Here is a 21,756-nt window from a genome sequence, read left to right as displayed (position 1 = left end):
AGCTGGCGGGCTTCACCTACAGACAGAGAGCCTGGGGGTGGAGAAAGATGGGTAGTTTGGTGGCGGACGTGCGTGTGGAGGTGGGAGTGGGAGGGTACCTGGGCTTAGGCTTTTGGACGCTGAGGTGCTGGTTCCGTGATGACTGGGCCTGGGGACCTTGGGTGGCCTGGAACCAGGCTAGCTTGCCTGGCACGGCCGTTCTCCTGTGGGCACGGCCCGCCCCGCCCTCTCAGAGGCTTGGGTGGGGGTGGGGCAGAGCGAGCCGATGCCGTGGGAACCAACTCCTCTGGGAGCAAACCCAGGCTCGCTGGGCAGGACTCCCGAGCCTAGGGTTTCCTGCAGGCTCCTCCCTGCTTCTTCCCTATCTCCCTGCTCCGGGAAACGAGTAACCCCGCGGCCAGCACCTCTCTACTGGGAAGCCCGGCTCAAGCCCTGAGAAAGTGCCCCCTGCTCTCTAGGAAAGAACAGGGCAGCTGGCACAAGGGACACTAGCCTGCACAGTGGAGCCTGGACTTTTCTCCCAGCCAGTGGTGCTAGTGTGAGAGGGTTCCCCTCCTCTCTCCACGTTCAGTTCTTCTTTCTGGAGAAGATCCAGGAGGAAAAGGAACCGTTCCCTCACCCTGGTGGTTTCTGCCTCCAAGGCTGAGGTCATTAGCTTTGGCCGAGAGAAAGCGCAGAGGGGCTTTTAGTAAGGTCAGTAATTGCTCCTCATTTTTGGATTCTTGGGGGGCAGTGGAGTGGTCCTATGGCTCCCCTCCCCCCTGCCGGGGTGCAAAAGGCTTTAGTCTTAAAGTGGGTACTGCCAGCTGCTTCCCCTTACTCCCCCACCCTTGCTGTGAGCCACTGCCTCCTGTTGTCATGGCAACTGGGGAATTAGGGTTTTATCCAGTAGTACAAGCCCAGGAAGGCAAAGGGAGGAAGAGGGGTGGGTCACTCCGTTCTCCTTTCCAGGGAGGATGAAGGGGCCAGTCTCGGCTTGAGGAGACCCTGGGATGGGCAGTGGGCTCCAGACTCCATGCCTGTTTATGGCTGCAGACCCTCCCCCTCCCTGTCCCAACTCTGGACTAGGCAGGTAAGAGGGGGAGAGAGAGAGGTCAGAAGGACAGTGGGAAAGGAAACATAATTTCTGTCAGCTGGACACCAGTGTTCATGGGACACCCAAAGGTTCTAGGCCTGGGGTCTAGAGGTGAGTAATGGTGTCCATCTTGTCCTCATGGAGCTTACTGTCTGGGGACACTTCCTGCTTTTGGTTTATATTCCGGACTCACACTTAATCTCTCTCCAGAACCAGAAAGGAATATTATGTTTTGTTTTTGAGATGAGATCTCTATGTTTCCCAGGCTGGCTCAAACCCTGAGCTAAGGGGATCCTTCTGCCTTAGCCTGAGTGCCTGATACTATATAGCACAGGTGGACATTATCATGTCCAGTGAGAAATACTTTTTTTAAAAAAAAATAGTCACAAAACCTAGGTTTTCACTGTAGCTCTCCTACCAGCTTTGGGGTTTTGGGGGGAAAACTAATTAACTTCTCTGATCCTTCCTGTCTCTCCCACCTCTGAGAAGGGGCATGCTATCTGCTCTTCTTACCGTCCAGGGCACTTGGGGTCATTCTTGTAATCCAATCCTCCACTTCTGGGTATTGCTCTCTTCCTCTCATGTGGCTGTTCCTGAAGAGAATACCCTTCCTAGTCTCTCAGGCCCCTGGCTTTGCCTTGAAACTTCCCATCCTCCTTCTCTCCCACTCTAGGAGACTGATTTCAGAGCCCTCCTGACCTCACCATGCCAGTTGCCGCCACGAACTCCGAGTCTGGTAAGAAGAGGGTAAAGCTGTCAGCCTACCCCAGTGGTTCTGAGGGGTTCGGGCAGGGATAAGGGGGTGGGGGCAGCAGTAGTGGCTGGGTACTTTCACACTGCTCCTCCAACATGCCACATTCAGTCACTCAGCCCTTCCTTCAGGCTGCCTTCTCCCTCGGATAAAATAGAGCAGAGTAAGACCTGAGCTTGCTCCAGGTAGCACTGGAGATGTAGCACAGCTCACCTGCCTGAGGGCCAGGGTGTCTGCTCTGGTAATGGCGCACACTGCAGCTGGACAGGAATGGCAGGGAAGTGCCCCTGGATGTGGCTGGGGAATCTGGGATTTGGAGGCTAGTTCAGGTTGGAGGGCCTGAGAAGTCCACAGTACATTTTGTCTATCCAGATGTGGCTAGGGAATCTGGGATTTGGAGGCTAGTTCGGGTTGGAGGGCCTGAGAAGTCCACAGTACATTTTGTCTATCCAGATGTGGCTGGGGAATCTGGGATTTGGAGGCTAGTTTGTTTGGGTTGGAGGGCCTGAGAAGTCCACAGTACATTTTGTCTATCCAGATGTGGCTGGGGAATCTGGGATTTGGAAGCTAGTTTGGGTTGGAGGGCCTGAGAAGTCCACAGTACATTTTGCCTATCTGGAGGTTGCGGGGCAGGTCAAGGAGTAAATAGAGAGACAAAAATCCCAGGTGGGGATTCTTGCACAAGGTTCTGTAGGCGGTACAGCCTTAGAGTACACAGGATGCAGCTGGGAACTGCCTTGCCCAAACTTCTGAAAGAGTTGATGTGACACTCGGAGGCTTTGGGAGGGAGAACCCATTGCTGTGAGGAGTTTTCACAATCCCTCTACTGCATGGTGGCAGCAGCAGCGCTGGCAGCAGCTGGTTGTTATGGCACTGACCTGTAAGGCAGCCATCTCCCTTGGAGATGTTTCCTCTGAGGTAAAGTGGCAGGATGGGATTGACGTTTTTAATTTTGCTCCTAGATCCCCCAGACTCTGAAGACAGCAGTGGGCCCCCACCCACCTGCATCCATGCCCCAAAGTCTATACACCACCCCAGTGGTTCCTGGGCCCTTGAGTGTTTCCTGAGACCCACCAGAATTAGATTCCTTGTCTAGAAGCTCTGAGAGGGCTCTGGCTACAGCTCTGAGATGCCCTGAAAGGTGGGGATTCTTCACAGTGGATTCTGCTCCTTCTGCAAGACATTCCAGGTCCCCACTTGGGCTAGAACGAATCCTTGTCCCTACCCTCTGAGAAAATGAAAATTGCTGTGTGCTGTTCCTTCCTGCCCAGGAAAGGCTCTTTCTCCATGCCATGGAATGTCTCCCAGCTTCTTGGAGGGCTGATTTTTCTCCTGCCCCCTGGCCTCTCGCCCTGCTCCAGTTGCCGGCAAGCCAGCTCTAAAGCTGCTTAGGGGTGAATGAGACCCATCCCTGAGCCTGTGATTAAAGGCTCTCATCTGGGGTTGCCAAGTAAACCCATTAACAGTGACACACAGGGCTGCACAGGGGCAAGGTTCCCAACTGCAGGCCACTTGATGGGGGCCCACAGGGTGGGGAGTCCATGGCTAAGGGTGTGGCCTGAGTTGTCAAACACCTCCTGGTGCCCTGTTCCCCTAGATGTAGTGCTGTGGACTGTTCTTTGCTTCTGTACCCAAAGGAAGAAATACCATGTGCGCCCTTTTCCTAGCCAGCTCTCTGTTGACATCTCAGCCTCAAAATCTAAGGGTACATCATGCCCCTTATCACTTGATGGCCACTGTACTTCCCATGGGTCCAACAGAGACACAGCTGTGCCCCTCATCTGAGGTCAGGCTCTCCTCCCACTTCCCCCTGTTTCCATGGAGACATCCTCTGCAAAGGTGAAGCTAGCAAGTCCCTTCTCCCTCCTTTCCCTATGGACCAAAACGCCCCTTGTTATTATGGGAGGGCTCACCCTTTAGTTAAGGAGAGTTTGGGATCCATGTGAGTGGTGTCACACACAGGATGGGAGTTTAGACATCTTGTGCTGACTTACAGCCCCCCACCCCGCCCATTGCTTCTTCTTTCTTCACCGGGCTCACTCCTTTCCTTGAATCAAGGTGAGGATGTGGGCCTGCGATCAGATGGAGCTGTCCCTTTAAATATCTCTGCTACCCCTGGGTTACTGTCCGGGTGTGTAAGTCTGCCTGCTGCCATGGCAACCAGGGATGCAAGGCGACCTGGTGCCATTCCTCTGGGAATGGCTGACTGGAGGTGGCAGCAACAGCAGCAGCAATGCCCTGGTAGTGGCCTCTTGGATAAATATGTGTGTGCACATGGGGTACAGGGCTGGGGTAGTTGCTAAGGCTCTCCCTCTTGCCCACTTTTATTCTTGCTGCATAAATGGGCTCTCACCTTTTCCCTCCCCCAGTTATACGGTGCCTGGCTTGCTCCAGGGCCTCACCTTTCTCATCTGATGGATAATGATGCCAAAAGGGAGAAGATGGACTCAAGGGGTGGGTCCTTGAGTACCATAAGTACCACCATTCTGTCTCTCCGTCTAACCACTGTCCACACTGTGCTCCGGTGGATGATGGCATTTGAGGTTAAGATATTTACCTCTTATCAAAATGGTATTACTGCCTTCCTGCACCTACCAGGGAGAAGGCCTAGAGCTGTTCTTGAGGGCTTTCTTCGTTGGGGGGTGGTTACTGTAAAGAAGTTAGCCTGGAGTCGGGGGAGAGGGTGAAGGTCAGAGGGTGCAGCGCAGGAGCGGGTAGGAGTCAGCATCGGATGAAGTAGAGGAGGGACATCGGTAAGAGAGGTGCGAAAGCAAGATGGGAGTCAAGCTCTGCCGGCCACCCCAGTCCTGAGGGACGTACCCAAGTCTCTCAAGTCCGATCTCATTGCCACCTCTCTACCTGCACGGGTGACACTAAGTGACAGGGATCAGACCAGTTTAGGATGACTCTCTCCTGCCACCGCCCTCCTCCCACCCATTACCGCCCCCTCCTCACCAGCAGGCGGGCTTTGGCCAATCAACAAGGCGGTCCAGGAGGCGGAGCCTTGCTATTGGCTGATCCTGCAGCGCTCCGAGAGTCCCACCTTCTTTAGCTCAGCCCGCGTCTGGCTAGGAAGGCGCCGACCTCGCGGGAGACTGTTCCAGGATTGCCAAGGGGTCGCCATGGCCTGCAGCTCAGGCAGTGGGGCTTCCTTGGAGGGGATTTCCCTGGGCTCCTCTGAAGAGGCAGAGCTCCGCAGGGAAGGTAGGAAGAGGTGGCGAGGCCAGGGGAGGGCCACTCACCCTTTAACTGACCCTCCCAGAGTGGGCTCTGGGGTACCTAGGCAGCGGCGCTCTTAGGGGAGACCTGGTCGTCCACCGGCCAGAAGAGCTGATCTGGCTGAGGGCATCACTCCCCCCTCCCCCAGGCTCAGTCCCCCAACCCCGATAGCTGGTTGTCTGGGGAGTCAGTGAGCAGGACCGGAGACTGTGGAGATTTGGCAGAATGGGAAGGGCTCTGACTGGGCTTCTTTGAAAGCTCAAGAAGGATCTTGTACGTCTAGGCCTGGAAAGGAAGGGTCTGGAGGCAAGCTCGGCTGTTGTTTATGGAGAAGACGGGGAAGAGGAGCGGGAAAGAAACGGGGGGCTCAGGAGCCCTAAGCCATTCTCTCCAAGCTCCAGTTTTAGGGCTCCTCCTGCCCACCCTCACTCTTTGGAGGAGGGGAGCTCTGACAAGAGTGTTGAGAGGTGCCAGGGAGCCTGTTTGCCCACTCCCCCCTCCTCCAGGGTTTGGATGCTGTTATGCAGATGTAGGCGTGGGTGGCACAGTAATGATACCCCCTGCCCATCTTTGCTCCCAGCTGGGCACCCTGCTTTTTTCCTTCCTTCAACCCCCTGGAGTTCCCGCCCACCTTCACCAGGGAGTGAAGACAGCCTCCACCCCACATCTCAGAGGCCCCTTTCAGGTGTGCTGATGTTCTTGGTTCTGTCTCATCCCAGGCTGAGAGTGCTCATCCCTGGGGTGATGTGGTTTTTGATCTCTGCCCTTGGTACCCACAGCCATTCCTGGGTGCTTGTTTCTCCAGTCCCCTGCTGGTATTCCCGGCTTCAGTTTTGACTTTTTTTTTTTTTTTTTTTAATATCATGCATTAACTTCTAAGGAATGATATCTGTCAGAGCGGAGGGAAAAACTGAGGCTCGGGACAGTGGCTTGCGCAGTAGCACACTAAGCTAGTGGTGTGTAGGTTAGACTGGTGCTCCATTGGTTATGGCCTTCTGCAGCACTGCCTGATTGACTCTGCTTGGACTCGGGGACCTGCTCCTGGGTCTGTCTTACCGTGAGCCTGCCAGCTACAGGTGGTTGAGTCCTCTTGTTTCAACCCAGCTAGAGGTTGAGTCTGGTGTTTTGGTGCTGGGCAGAATCTGGAACTAGGACACCTGCCCCTGCTCCTGGGTCTGATTCCTGCTGTTCATAGCCTCCTGCTTTCTTAGGCTAGTGTTGCCGAGGGTGGAAAAAAAGGTCAAGAAAACTGCTGCCTGCCCTGGGATCTCTGCCTGAGGCATACAAGGGCCTGGGTGTCTGTGAGATGAGAGTAGAAAGTGTTGCTAGGTGACTTGTGTGGGGCTGAGATGATGGGAGGGCGGGGTTTGTGCTGGGTTTTGGTCTTCTGTGCCCAGCTGATACTCAGCATCTCACTGCCCCTCTCCCAGCCATGCAGCAAGTCTTGGACAACCTGGGCTCCCTTCCCAATGCCACTGGGGCTGCGGAACTGGACCTGATCTTCCTTCGAGGCATAATGGAAAGTCCCATAGTCAGATCCCTGGCCAAGGTATGGTATATCAGGTGGGTGGTGTACCCGGGAGCCTCAGGGGACCCTAGGAATGGGGCACGTAGCAGAAGGAGCCACCTGAAAGGGAGTGGAAGGATATTCCACCTGAGTGATGAACCTGAGGGACCAGGTAGAGGAGCTTCTGTGGCATCCTGCTGCACCTGGCTGGTGAGAGGTGTGTGTGTGTGTGTGTGGGGGGGCATCTGGCTGAGAGAAGAGCCTGCCTGTGTGTTAGAATCTCCAGATTGGTCCTGCCCACTTCTCTGCCTTTGTGTGTTTGTACATGTGTGTCAGGTAGGGGAGACTCGGTAAAAGACGAAAATTTAAGAATTTTGTAATGGCATTTTAGGAGCACAGAGGACAGGTGCCTACCTGAGCCTCTGGGGGCAGCGGAGGCCTCTTGAAGGAAGGCTGCAGAGAGGGGCAGGTATCTGGGGCCACAGGACAGAGCTGGGGCAGAAACATCAGAGTGAGAGGCAGTTGCAAGTGTGAAGCTGGGGCCTCAGGTGCCAGACAAGGAGAGTGAGCTGTGAAGCTGGTGGCAGGTTGTGGAGGCACTGGGGGTCATGCCTGCAGGCTCAGACATTGCCCCTCGAGTATCCAGCAAGCTTTGTACATTTTAGGCCAGAAGGGACAGTGACCTAAGTGTTTAGGAGCTCTCCCTCTGGCAGCCAGGTGGAGGATCGCATGAAGGATTTCAGGGACCGGCTACAGACCAGGTGGTAGTCAGAGCTAAGAGGAGCCTGGTGCTGAGATGGCACGGGGTGGGATATAGTGGGGTACCCAAGGTTCCACCATAAGCAGAGGAGGCTGGTGTTGACTTTAGCAGAGAGGGCACAACGGTAAGGGAGAGCATCTTCTCTTGTGGGGAAGGAGGTGCTCCTGGGCTGGGCTGGAGGCAAGGCCGGGTATGCTGGGAAGTCAGCCTGATCCCTGGGAAATCTGAGTAAAGGCAAGCATTCCTTTCCAGTGATTCAAGGGTCCAGGCTTGAGCAGGGGATCAGAAGCCAAGTTTGACCAGTCACTGAAGTGGAGAGAATCTAGTGAACAGGGACCCAGACAGTCCATGGCAGGCACTGACTGAAGTTGGGTGTCTTCCTGCCAGGGTGGGATGATGTCTCAATCCCTAGACAAGGAGGAGGAAGAAGGTATCTTTGATCCAGGCCCCTGATTGTAGGTGGATCCATGAATGAAAGCTGAGACTGACTTGGACAGCATGACTTCTGGGCAGGCTGGGAGGAGGCCAAGAGGCAGGGAGAAAACCCAGGTGAAGGTTGGGGATTTCTCTGCGGTTGCACAATAGTTGGGGAGTGGTGGGGGTGTAGAGATGGAAGAGAAGGCCAAGGTCAGAGAGGGAGGTAGGAAGTGAAATATTTCCTAGGAGGGCAGGCAGTTCCTGGGTGGCACGGCCACACAGGGTGTGGCTGCTACAGATCAATCTGCTGTTCAGGGCGTTAAAGACGTCCTGGAGGAGCTGGGTGTTGGTGGTGCACACCTTTAATCCTAGCACTGGGAGGCGGAGGCAGGCGAATCTCTGTGAGTTCAAGGCCAGTCTGGTCTACAGAGTGAGTTCCAGGACAGGCTCCAAAGCTACACAGAGAAACTCTGTCTCGAAAAACAAATAAACAAACCAAAAACCAAAAACCAAAAAAGAGGTCCTGGAGGGGAAGGCTGTAGTGAGGGTGGACATGGCTTCATGCACCTGGGAATCCTGGGCAATGGCAAGTGGTAGGGGAATGATACCAAGGCCCATCAACAGGGCCTTCACAAATGGGTAGTGGAGAGGATTATAGGACAGAGAGGTGGTGGGATTTCCTTTGTCTTTTCTTTGTGTGTGTGTGTGTGTGTGTGTGTGTGTGTGTACTATGTGTGTGCACATGTGTGCATATATTTGTGTGTGTGTATGTAAAACCAAGAGATTGAAGTTGGGTGTCTTCCTCAATCATTTTTCTACCCTAGTTTTTGAGACAGAATTTCATTGATCTTGGAGGTCACCAATTGTGTAGACTGGCTGAACAGCAAACCCAGGGACCCTGCACAGCCTGGCTTTTACCTGGGTGCTGGAGACCCAAACTTAGGACCTTATGCTTGTACAGCAAATATTTTACCAACTGAGCCATCTCTTCAGCCTCAGGTGGTAGGTTTTCTATAGGACTTTGAGGGGACCCTGTCATAGGATGGTGGTGGCCTTGGTGTAGGATGTGGGGGCGATTAGGTTGGAGGGAGAGAGATGTCCCAGGGACACACCGGGCATGTGTTATTGTCCATGTGCATAGGAAGCTGAGGCAGGAGAATGTGAGTTTGATAGCTTGGGTGACATAGTAAAGCCCTGTAAAGAACAAAACAAGATCCAGGCATGATGACACATCCCTGGAATCCCAGCACTTGGGATGTAGAGGCCTGAGCAGCAGGAGTTCAAGGTCAGCCCCAGAGAGTTGGAGGTCAGTCTGGGCTGCATAAAATACTGTCTCCAGAAACCACAAAAAGAAAACAAAGCAAAGAAAAACAAACAACCAAAACACAAAAAAAAGGTCTAAGAAATTCCGGGGAAGAAAAAAATGTGATTGGAGGGAACAGGAGAAAGGCAGGCTGCTTTTGCATTCCTTCGACATTGAAGATAACTGTTTTTAAAGCAAGAAACCACACATGCCTGTAGTGCTAGCTGCTTTGGAGGCTGAGGCAGGAAGATTGCTTGAGCTCAGTGCAGGGCGAGCCTGGGCTACACAGTGAGACCCTGTCTCTTAAAAGAGAAGAGGAGGGGGGTATTATTTGTTTTCAAGTGTTGAGCACATGAGCTCCAGGTGGGCAGGAAGGTTTGCCTGCCTGGATGACCACCGTGTCTTCAGAGCCTAAAACAGTGCTTGGTGCATAACTGGTTTTTACTGAATATCTGTTGAGTGGATACATAGAAAAGATTGATGAAAATAATGTAATGATGCTCTGAACACCCGTTTCCATAACATTAGTACGGAGACTACTTATTTCAGCTTTTCTGCTTTCTTTTTAAACCCTTTAAAAATATATTTTTTATGTGTGTGTTTGTCTGTGTGAATATATGCTACAAATGTGTGGGTATTCGCAGAGGCCAGAAGAAGGCCTTAGATTCCCCTAGAGCTGGAGTTATAGGGGGTTGTGAACCATTTGATGTAGGTGCTGGGAACCGAACTTACCTCAGCAGAAGAAGAAGTGCTCTTAACTGCTGACCCCTCTCTCCAGCTCTTACTCGTTCCTTTGAGGAAATAAAAATGTTGTTTGTTACAATTTGCTCCCCCCTCTTCCTCATTTCTACTGCTGTCCTTTCCCGAGGGTAAACATGGGTGATGTCATTTCCCAGAATACTCGATATCCGCATCTGTACATGGGTTTAGCCACTAGTAATATGCCCTTGTTATACATGCCTTTAAATTTCCCATAAATGGAATGATAGTATAATCTGCTTCTGTCTTTGAAGTTTCTAGTTCATGTAGGGAGTAAAGTTATTGATCTACGTATAGATAAAGATAGTGAGAGTCATTTGAACCATTGTGCGCTGTGATGTGTCCAGTGCAGAGTCTCCCTTCCGAGAGACGAGAGCGGTGGTGTGGATTTCGCCCTGCAAAGGACAGCACCGATGTGCATGTTCATCTGTTCTTGTGTTTCTGCACAAATGTGGGGGTTTCTCCGGGGTGGACTTAGATAGCAGGTGGCTGACATCTGGAAGGGCTGACGTGGATCCAGCAACAGGTGCTCCAATGGCAGCCAATGCCAAGGTGAGAAATCCAAGGCGAATGGTATTTAGAAACCAGTAAAGTTGCTAACAGCAGGGAGGCCTGGGAAAGCGGTATTTGAGCTAGTCCACGTGATGAAGTACGGAGAGCAGTGGGTGAAGTCAGAAGACCCCCTGATGGCTTTGGGGTGTCACAATAGCTGAAGAAAGAAAGCATTCGTTCTAATTCACGCTGTCAGGGCAGTCCGTCCCAGCAGGGAAGGCATGGCAGAGTTCCTGAGGGCAGGGAGAGCATGTGGTAGCACTTCATCACATCACTGTGGACTGGGAACCAGAGCGCAGCTGGAACTAGGGGCTGAGCTGTTACTGTCAATGGACGGTTCCCTAGCACCTTGCTTCTGTCAGGTAGGTAGGTCTACCCCCAAAGGCTCCACAGCGAGGGGACAAACTTTCAAAAACGTGAGCCTATGGTGGGCATTTCAGGTTCAAGCCCTATGGTGTAGTAGTACATCTGTTGATCTTTGTGGACGTCAGTTGTTTCTTCTGAGAAGTGAGGAGAGTGACACCGTTTGGTAGGAGAGTCAAATGCATGTGGTGATGGCGGTTATGGACGTGGAAGTGTTCCTATGGTATGGGGTTGGCCATGAGCCTGAAGTTCCTCAGAAGGCTTTATCCTGTGGTTAGGCCGCAGTGGATGAGCTGGTTGAACAAGCAGGGACTCTAGAACAATGAAGGTACAGGGAAGCCGATAAGATTGGAGCCTTGACAAGGGTGTGTGGTAAGGGAAAGGCATGACATTGGGGAGCTCAGAAAACCAGTTCACTTTTGCTACATCCCAAACTACAATGTGATGTGGTTTAATTTTCATGGTTTTGTGGGCAGGTTGGGTGGCTTTTCTGGGCTGGGCTTGCTCACCTGTGTGAGCTCGGGGGTCTAAGATGGCCTCACCCACGACTGCTGTCTCAGCTCAAAAGGCTACAATGCCTGAGGTGACTGGAACTCTCTCCACATAGTTTCTCAGCCTGTAGGAGGGTGGCCCTGTCTTCCCCACACAGAGGTTTCTCCATCGAGGGAAGACAAATTCCAGATCATAGACACTGTCAAGTCTCTGACTGCTCACATGACATTTGCTAATGTCCCAATAGCCAAAGCAAATCACCGTTGCTAAACCCGATCGAAGAGTTCTGGAACACTGCTCTCTGGCACTTGCTTCAGTCCTGAGTTTAACTATGAGCCCAGAGTTCAAAGGAGAATTCCGTCCTTTGCCAAGATCAGAACACTTGGAGTGAGAGGGTGGGAGAGTTTTGCAGGGAGGTGGCTGTGGTGGTTCTACGGTCACAGCCTACTGGTGGCTCTGCCTCAGGAGTTGGCAGAACCAGTATCTCCTCTCTTGTCAACTGGCCATGTCCCCGGCCCCGTTTCTGGACCCTCATTGAGGGTGTGTGTGAGTCACAGAGTCTTAGGTAGCATAGGCTGGCCTTGAACTCACTATGTGGCAGAGGATGACTTTGAATTCCTGCTTCGACTTCCCCAGTGCTGGGATTCGAAGCATGCACCACTGTGCCTTGTTACATTATGCTAGGGATCCCCGTGGCTTCCTTCATGCTAGGCAAGCTCTCTACCAGTGAGCTACATCCCAGGCCATGTTGAGGATGATTTTGAGATCAAAATGATACATGCGGTTACCATGGATATTCAAATCACTCTCCTGGGTCCCAGGTCCAGTGCCTCTAATAATTGTGTGTATATCAGTCACTTCTATAGAAAATAAGAAGAAATCTTTTGGGGGTTGGAGAGATGGCTCAGCAGTTAAGAGCACCTGCTGCTCTTGCAGAGGACCCTGGTTTGGTTCCTAGAACCCATATGATGACAGTTCACAACCACATGTAACTAAGTTTAAAAATCATTCCTAGCTGGGTGGCGGTGGCGCACACCTTTAATCCCAGCACTTGGGGGGCAGGTGGATCTCTGTGAGTTCGAGGCCAGCCTGGTCTCCAAAGTGAGTTCCAGGAAAGGCGCAAAGCTACACAGAGAAACCCTGTCTCGAAAAACAAAAAACAAACAAACAAACAAACAAAACAAAAAAAAAAAACCAAAAAAAAATTCATAGTAAAATAATACTGAGTAAAAAGTAGTAGGTAAAATTTCACTCAGTAAGTAAATTTTCATAATAAAGTGTAAACAAAGTAAAACAAAACCCCAAACTAGGCCCCTAGGATTTCACATATATAACATGATTCTCTCTTTTTTTTTTAAAAGGTAAAAATAGCTACAAATTATATTCACTTTAGGACTGTGTAGAACCCATACAGATGTAATAAAACTTACACAGGAAGCTAGGGAATCATGAATGCAGGTGATGTCGATGTGGTAGGTAGGGCCTGCGTTTAGATAGAGAATATCGTCGATTAACTTCCAAGACACTGCAAAAACCAATTATGAAAACGTATTATAAACGCAGCATCGTGAAGGCAGCTGAGTTCCTCAGGCCTCCAGAAGCTGGCAGTTGTGGTGGAGGCTGAGAGTGTTCAGCACCGGTGAGCCAGCTGTTTTTCAGCCCTCCGAAATGTTTGCTTTGTATTTAATGGTTCCATATTCAGAGTTCTCTCTGGGCTGCAGAAGTTGAGCTTGGGACTGTCCATGGGTAAGATTCCATGCAGAAGCCATAAGAATAGAGATGAAGTAGCTTTTGATGGGGTCAGGGGTTATGGTATTTGTCAGAGCTCTCTAAAGGAACAAAACTGGTAGAATGAATGGAATATATACATCACACACACACACACACACACACACACACACACACACACACACACACCCCATTTGTTAGAGTGGCTTACAGGCTATGGTGAGTAGTCCAACAGTGACTGTCTCCTGATGGAAAGTTCAAGACTCCAGTAGTTCAGTGCATGAGACTGGATATCTCAGCCATTGCAATCTGGTGCTGGAGTCCTAGGGAATTCCTGAAGAGCTGCTGGTCTTGGGTCTGCATTGGAATCCTGAAGAGGCAAGGTCTAACACCAGTGAAGGAACACCTCAGCAACAGGGCAGATGGACTTGCCAGCAAGAGTGAGGGCAAGCAGGCAAAAAGGGGAAGGCTTCTTTCTCCCACATCCTTTTCTATGGGCTGCCACCAGGAGGTGTGGTCCAGATTTAGGGTGGGCCTTTCCACCTCAAATGATCTAACGAAGAAAATTCCTCAGCCTGGCAGCGGTGGCGCACGCCTTTATCCCAGCACTCTGGAGGCAGAGCCAGGCGGATCTCTGTGAGTTTGAGGCCAGCCTGGTCTACAGAGTGAGTTCCAGGACAGGCACCAAAACTACACAGAGAAACCCTGTCTCGAAAAACCAAAAAAAAAAAAAAAAAGAAGAAGAGAGAAAATTCCTCACATCCAAGTGCCCAGCTGCTTAAGTCTTGATTGACTCTAGATGTAGTCAAGCTATCACCCAAGATTAGCCATCATAGTCATTATGTCCAAGAAGGCAGGTGAGTTGCTGGGGAGGTGCCTGGCTCCCTTCTTGGTCAAGTTAGTCTCTTCCGCTGGCTTTCCTCCTCCATCCATGCTGCAGAGGATGCCAAAGTCCAAAGGAGCAATTTCTCAGGTGCCCAAGTCAGATACCCGGGTCAGAGCTGGACCCCATTAGCCGAAGAGCTGCGCTTGGGCCACGGTGCTCACATTCCTGGTGCCCAAAGCCTTTGTTCTTTCTTGCGACTCATATTCCTAGCCTGCCTTGGGCACAGAAGTGATCCAGAGCCAGGCAAGCATTTCTCTCTCTCAGGCTACATGTGCTCTGGGGGGTGTCCACCCCTTACAGGCTTGTTTCTGCCCCCGAATATGACTCTTGTGTCCCATCTATGGCCTAGTTCCCCCTTAACAGGAACATTGCCAAGCCAAGAGGAAGATGGACAGTTTAGGTGGTCATGTCAGGTGTTTGCTGTTCGCTGTCCTGTTTGGGAAAGAGAAAGGGGGAAGGGCCTGTTGTATGCCAGGCATTGTATCTGTCCGCTTCACTCCTCATTATATGTTTATGAGATGTTATTAAGGTCTCATTTCAGAAGATTGACTCCAGCAAATTGTCCTGTGGCCTCTACATGCACTCTGTGGCATGCTCCCCTCAATAAGTAAAATGTAATAAAATAAGTAAAGGTAATAAAAACAATTAAAATCTCCTTGTATGAAGCTGGGTTTGGTGGCTGGCTCACGTATGCCTGTAATCCCAGGATTTAGGGAACTGAGTGGGGAGAGTCACATGAGGCTGAGAGTTTGAGACCAGCATGGCGACATGTTGGGAGCCTCACCCCCAAAACAACCAAACAAAACTTCCCCTAGCTGTGGGCTTAAAAAACATTGTGGAATTAAAAAAAATGTAAATGTTCCCAGAGCCATCATCCATCACTCAGTTCACTTCAATAATGAGTTAATTTACAATCTGGCTTCATCCACACCTCCACCTGCTTCCCTCTCTCCTGAGGCTAATCTCAGGTGTAATCAACTTTATCTCAGTATGCAAATCAAAGATAAGGATTCTTTTCCTTCCTTCCTTCCTTCCTTCCTTCCTTCCTTCCTTCCTTCCTTCCTTCCTTCCTCCCTCCCTCCCTCCCTCCCTCCCTCCCTCCCTTCCTTCCTTCTCTCTGGACAGGGTTTCTCTGTGTAGTCCTGGCTGCCTTGGAACTTGCTCTGTAGAACAGGCTGGCCTCGAACTCAAAGATCCACCTGCTTCTGCCTCCTGAGTGCTGGGATTAAAGGCGTGTGCCCACATACCTAGCTGAAGATTTTTTTAAAAAAGTAATAACACTACTATTATCATATGTAGAAAAATGAAACAATAACTTATGTGTTATATGTGTATTATTCTGTTTGTGTGTGTGTATTTTTTTGTTGTTTTTCGAGACTGGGTTTCTTTATGTAGCCTTGGCAGTCCTAGAACTAGCTATATAGACTAGGCTGGCCTTGAACTCACAGAGATCTGCCTACCAAAGTGTTGGGATTAAAGGCGTGTGCAACCACTGCCCGGCTGGTGTATGTGTGAGTGTGGGTGTGAGGGCCAGAGGTGGATGTCTTATGTCTTGTCTTGATCTTTCTCCATTTAAAAAAATGCAATTTTTAAAGATGCATTTATTTTTAGTTTATGTATATGTGTGAGTCCCTGCATATATGTACATGCAACATGTTTGTACCTGGTGCTTAAGGAGCTAGAAGAAGAAAGCACTGGACTTCCTGAAACTGGATTTGGAAGCAGTCATGAGCCACCATGTGGATGCTAGGAACTGAACCAGGGTCCTCTGCAAGAGCAGCCAGTGTGCTCAACTGCTGAGCTGTCTCTCCAGTCCTTCCTTTTTTTAGACAGGGTCTCTCACAGATACCAAAGCTCGTCAGTTTGGCTAGGCTGGCTAGCCAATGAGCTGCAGGAATCTGTGTATCCTTTGGTTACCTCCCTGTCCCATCTCCACCTCACTTGCTGGTATCTCATCCCCACCCCACCACAGGCACACACTCTTGATTCCACCTTTTAACATTTGTCCAGTGACAGCATGAAATTTGCAGGCAAATAGATGGAGCTAGAAAAGATCATCCTGAGTGAGGTAACCCAAACCCAGAAGGACAAACATGGTATATGGATTCTAGATATAAAGCAAAGAACAATCAGACTGCAACTCACAGAACCAAAGTTTTGGTTTTACTCAATTACTGGGCAAGCCTCAATGAAACATTTTACTATTAGGATAAGAATTTATACTGTATCAAGCTGATAACAGAAAAATAAATAAATAAATAAATAAATAAATTTAAAAAAAAAAGATGTGTACCACCCCCTCCCCCCAAAAAAGAGTCAAAACATTAAAACTCTTGCAAGAAAACAGGTATAACTTTGTGATCTTAGATTTAAGTGATGGTTTTTGGATGTCACTGAGAGCATAAATAACAGCAAAAAATCTGATAAACTGCACATTTTCAAAATTGAAAAACAAACAAACAAAACCCATTTGTCTTGGGCATCTGACTTCAGGTCCTCTTACTTGCAAAAGCATGGAACTTTGCTGACAGCGGTCTCCCAGCCCTGTATTGTGCAGTTTTAATAAACAGCACTGAGGCATCCTGACAGTCATTTTTGGAGATATCAAGGTGGATCCACAATTCACACCATACATCAGAACAAACTCCAAGCAGACTAGAGACCTAAATGCAAATGTGTGAATCCTAGAAGAAAATAGATCTGTATATAGGAATAACCCCTCCCCACCTCAAAATTCAGATGCATGAAAGATTAATAAGTTCAGCCATAATATATATATATATATATATATATATATATATATATATATATATATATTTGCAAAGCCAAACTACCATAAGCAGAATCCAAAGATAAATGACAAGCTAGAGGAAAATGATTTGCAAAAGATGTCACAAATAAAGGGCTAATCTTCTCAATATAGAGAGAACATTTAAAAATGGGGAAAGGAAAAAATCAAATAGAAAAATTGGCAAGAGATATGAACATACAGTTCACACAAGAAGACACACAGATGGTCTTTAAACATACGAAGAGATGCTTGGCTGCACCCATAATAAGCAAAATGCAAATTAAGCCCCACTGACAGATCATTTCTCATTGGAGTGACTGGCAGGCATTCAGAAGTCTGATTAGTACTGGGAGGAGCTTGGAGACATTTCACATGTAATGCTGGTGGCTGCCACGCCACAGTATCTAAGACATCTGCTTGACCCACCAGACTTCTAGCAATGGATGCAGGCTCTCCAGATAAAGAGCACTCTGCCATGGTTATTTCCCACAGCCTTATTGCAACAGCAAAATATTAGAAACGACCTAAATATTCAGAGACTGGTTGAGTAAGTTATAGGACTCCAGATGTGCAGTAGAGTCTTGCAGTCATTAAAAAAGGAATAGCAATAAATTTGTGTGTGCGGTGGTATCTAGAGAGAAGTGTTAGGTTGGAAACCCAGATAACAACCGAGTGTCGTGACACGTCTTTAATCCCAGCACTTGAGAGGCAGAGGCAGGAGGATCTCTGTGAGTTCACATAGCAAGTTCAGGCCAGCCTAGGCTACATAGTGAGACCCTGTCTCAAATAAATAAACAAAACAAAACAAGCAACAACAACAACAAAAACCAGGGCTGGAGAGATGGCTCAAGTTAAGAGCACTGGCTGCTCTTCCAGAGGACCCAGGTGTGATCCCAGCACCCACATGGCAGCTCAAAACCATCTGTAACTGCAGTTCCAGGGGATCCAACATCCTTTTCTAGTCTCTATGGGCACTGCATGTACACGGTGCACAGACATACTTACACGCAAAATAACCATACACACAGAATAAAAATCCCAAACAAATAAAAAAAGAAAGAAAAGAAATATGCCAGGCAGTGGTGGCACACGCCTTTAATCCCAACACTTGGGAGGCAGAGGCAGGCTGATCTCTGTGAGTTGGAGGCTAGCCTGGTCTACGAAGCGAGTTCCAGGACAGACAGGACTGTTACACAGAGAACCCTGTCTCAAAAAACCAAAAATAAATAAACAAAATAAAAAAGGAGTGTATTACGTCTTTCTTGTCAGACTTTCTTTGGACTGCCAGCCCCCAAATAATGACACAGAGAGTTACAAATTACTAGTTCTTATAACTTAACCTGTTTCTGTTCATCTATGTTTTATCACATGGCTTTTTAACTCTCCTCCATTCTGTATGTCTGACTCCCTCCGTGCCTCCCTGGTGTCTCTAGCTGTGTCCAATTCTAACCCTGAGTTCCTCTCTCTGTCTGGAAGTCCCATCTATTCTTTCCTGCTTGTCTCTTGGCTATTCAGCTCTTTATTAAACCAATCAGGTGCCTTAGTCAGGTGAGGCAAAACATAGACACATCTTCATGAAGTGTTCAAAAAGATTATCCCACAACAAAGGAGAAATAACATGTTAGTCTTTTGGAAACAGCATAATCCCTAAAATGATGAAATGATTCTTTTTGGGTGTGAGTGTGAATAGGGTGGGGATGGAACTGAGACTTTGAGTTTACTTTTTAGTGTAGGTTTGAAATTTGAGCTATATCAATGTACAAATTAAGTGGAAAAAAAGCATAGCTTAAAGTCAAGGGGAAAATAGATGCATCTATCCAGATATCAACTTTTGCTGATTGTACAGAAATGGTATTAAGTCAAGTAACTTTTGCTCATAGTATTCTGATTAGACACTGTGACACAGGATACAAGATTTGGATGCTAATGTTTTCTCTAAAATTCACAGAACCCTTAATACGATTGTATTAACAGGTGTGTCCTCTGAGGGCAGTTAACTCTTGAGGGTGGAACCCTCCTCACTGAGATTAGCAACTTTAGAGGCAGCTGGAGAGAATTAGCATGGCTCCTTTCTGAGCCTTTTGGCCTCTGACTTCCTGGCCTGCAAGACTGTAAGAAATAACTTTCTATTGTTTCTCAGTTACTCTGTATCAAGGTGGTTTTGTTGTTGATGTTGTTATTTTTGGTGTTGCTGGGGACTGAACTGAGGGCCTGGCACATTCCAAGTATCTGTTGTTCTACTACTGACATGCATTCCCGGCCCTCAGACTCAGGTTATTTTTGGTTATAGCAGTAAAAATGTACCAAGATAATACTTAAACTAAAATGCTTACATTAAAAAAATTATTTTTAGTTCAAGTTGGGTGTAATGGCTTATGACTTTAGTCCCAGCACTTGAGGCAGAGGCAGGTAGATCTCTGAGTTCAAGGCCAGCCTGGTCTACAGAGTGAGTTCCAGGAGAGTCAGGGTTACACGGAGAAACCCTGTCTCAGGAAAAAAAAGAAAAAAAGAAATTGAGTTCCTCAGATCTAGCAGCCACATCTTCAGTGTTCACCGCCACATGCGGCTAGTGGATGTGGCTAGTGGCTTCCATGTTAGAAAACACAGAGAACATTTCCATTCAGGAACATTTCTCGAACATGCAGTCTCTAGGAATGGAGAGTTGTCAGGAGTCAGAGGCAGGCGGATCTCTATGCATTTAAGCCTAGCATGATCTCCTTAATAAGTTCCAGGACAGCCAAGGCTACATAGCAACAAGACCTTGTTTCAAAAAACCCCAAACAAACAAAAAACAAAAACCCCCCCCCCAAAAGACCAAAGAGAGCTCTAGATAATCTTGATTTCCACTTAGTTGATCTGAAGGACAGAGCAAAAAGTTAAGTGATTGCTGTGATTGGGAAATGACTTCTCACTGAGGGAGAGGGGTGAACATGGAGTGGAGAAAGACAAGGGTGATGGTGCAGTTATCTGTTTTTTCTTTGCTTTCTTTCCTTCCTTCCTTCCTTCCTTCCATCCTTCCTTCCTTCCTTCCTTCCTTCTTTCCTTCCTTCCTTCCTTCCTTCCTTCCTTTCTAAAATTTTTTTTGAGACAGAGTTTCTCTGTGTAGCCCTGGCTGTCCCAGAACTCGCTCTGTAGACCAGGCTGGCCTCGAACTCATCGATCCACCTGCCTCCCGAGTGCTGAGACTAAAGGTGAGTGCCACCACCGCCCGGCTCTGTAGAGTTATCTTAGTGGAAACTATCAACCTTGACTACCAAGGAAACGGCGCACAGAGACCAGTGAGACGGCTTAGGGGTCAAAGTGCTGACCGTGCAAGCTTGGTGGCCTGAGTTCGATCCCTGGAAACCATGTAAACGTGGAAGGAGAGAACCAGCTCCGTGAAGCTGTCCTCTGGACTCCACGTGTGTGCTGTGGCAGACACACACACACACACACACACACACACACACACACACACACACACACACGTGCGTGCACTCCGCAGTAATAAAACACAATTTAAAAACAAACAGCACACAAGGAACATCAAGTACTCAGAGCCAGTCTTGGTTTCTAAATCGTGTTACCTAACAAAGAACTCAGTGTTCCCTGGAGAAGTGGCTGGTTCCACCCTGGGTTCGGGAAAGTAGTAGGTGAGCCTGTATTGAAACGGAAGAGGGTGCTCTTGACAGATGAGACCATGTTGCCAGGACCCAGGTGTGGATAGGTTTCCCTTGGAGAAAACGAACCAGTGAAGATGCTGCCGGAGCTGCCTGCAGTGGCACACACCTGTAATTCAGCACTTGGGAGGCCGAGGCAGGAATATTGGAATTTGAGAACAGCCTGGGATACATGGCAAGGCCCTTTCTACAAAACAATAAGCCCCAAACCACATTCAAACCCCAAACAAACAAAAGAGATAGCAATGGCAATAGAGAAAACACACTGATTAAAAACCAAAGCAGGGGAATCTCATGACCCCCTTCCCCAGGATTTATACACCGCTGATGATTGGCGAGGAGGATTTTCTTTAGTGGTAGGTGCTGGTACGGTGCCCATGCATCTGTAAATGACCTCTGGGAGTTCAAGGCCAGCCTGGTCTACAAAGCATGTTCCAAGGACAACCAGAGCTATTACACAAAGAAACCAAAAAGAAAAACTGTGTAAGACAACATGTAGGCAAGTGAGAAGGGCTGTATTTAAATAGAACTATCAATGCACCAGAAAAAAAAAAAATTGTTCATAGCCATACCCAGAGAAAAGAGGAGAAAGGGTTGGAGGAAGAAAGGAGAAACACTTTTTCTTCTCAGTGTGTGTGTGTGCGCACATGTATGGTTACTATGTTGGCGCACACGTGTGGGTATGTACACATGCACATGTATGTGGAAGCCTGAGGTTGAGGTTGGGAACCATCCTTGATCACTCTCCCACCTTACTCATTGAGGCAGCGTCTCGAAGGGAAACCTACAGCTCACCCTTGTGTCCAGTCTCTCCGGCCAGTTTGTTCTGAGGATGTCCTGTCTTTTCTTTTAAGGCTGGGATGACGGACCATCTGCTGCCAACCCAGCACTCACATGGGTTTTGGAAATTGGAACTCCAGCCCTCACAGTTTTGTGAGAAGTGCTTTAGTCTGAGCCAGTAGCTCTCAACTCCCAACCCCATTTGACAATCCTCTGTCTCCAGAAATATTTACATTCCATTTTATAACAGTAACAAAATTACAGTTCGGAAGTATCAAGGAGAATGATGTTATGGTTGGGGGTTACCATGGCATGAAGAGCTGTATTAAAGGGTCTCAGTGTCAGAAGGTTGAGAACCACTGCTGGGAGCCATCTCCCCAGCCCCAGGAAAGCTGTTTCTCTCAGTAGAATGCTAATCAATATGTGGAAGGGTTGATCAGTACTCACTGCTGAGCGGCTTCTAATCAGATAACAGATTCAGGCTTGTGAGTGGATGCCAGATCCACTGGAAGAAGAGCCCATGCGCTTAACTACAGAGCCATCTCTCCAGCCCTTATCAATAGGGTCTCAACCATCATTTGCTAGAGAAAGGAAAACAAAGTACACATAAGTGTGTGTGTGTGTGTGTGTGTGTGTGTGTGTGTGTGTGTTGCATAGTTGAAGTGGAACCTAGAGTGATGTTGGGTAGTGGGGTTTAAGGATTAGGGGCTTGGA

At 48.7% G+C, this 21,756-nt stretch overlaps 1 protein-coding gene across 5 annotated transcripts in view; it reads left to right on the top strand.

Annotated features, from left to right (window-relative positions):
* Nucleotides 1-21,756, top strand: part of Mpp2 (membrane palmitoylated protein 2) — a 30,289-nt gene that overhangs the window by 1,113 nt on the left and 7,420 nt on the right. For 2 of the 5 annotated variants that reach the window (XM_036195584.1, XM_036195588.1), the window contains exons 2-3: nt 1,749-1,811; nt 6,476-6,594. In XM_036195584.1, coding sequence (XP_036051477.1) covers nt 1,781-1,811; nt 6,476-6,594 — 150 coding nt within the window. In that variant the 5' untranslated portion in view covers nt 1,749-1,780. Of the gene's footprint in view, nt 1-113; nt 694-951; nt 1,187-1,748; nt 1,812-4,921; nt 5,031-6,475; nt 6,595-21,756 lie in introns of those variants that run through there. The other 3 variants (XM_036195586.1, XM_036195587.1, XM_036195589.1) reach the window with 3 other exon arrangements.

Source organism: Onychomys torridus, chromosome 8 (assembly GCF_903995425.1).
Source record: "Onychomys torridus chromosome 8, mOncTor1.1, whole genome shotgun sequence".
Lineage (NCBI taxonomy): Eukaryota > Metazoa > Chordata > Mammalia > Rodentia > Cricetidae > Onychomys > Onychomys torridus.
The sequence above is the reverse complement of the archived record's forward strand: the minus strand, read 5'-3'. Positions and strand labels throughout refer to the sequence as shown.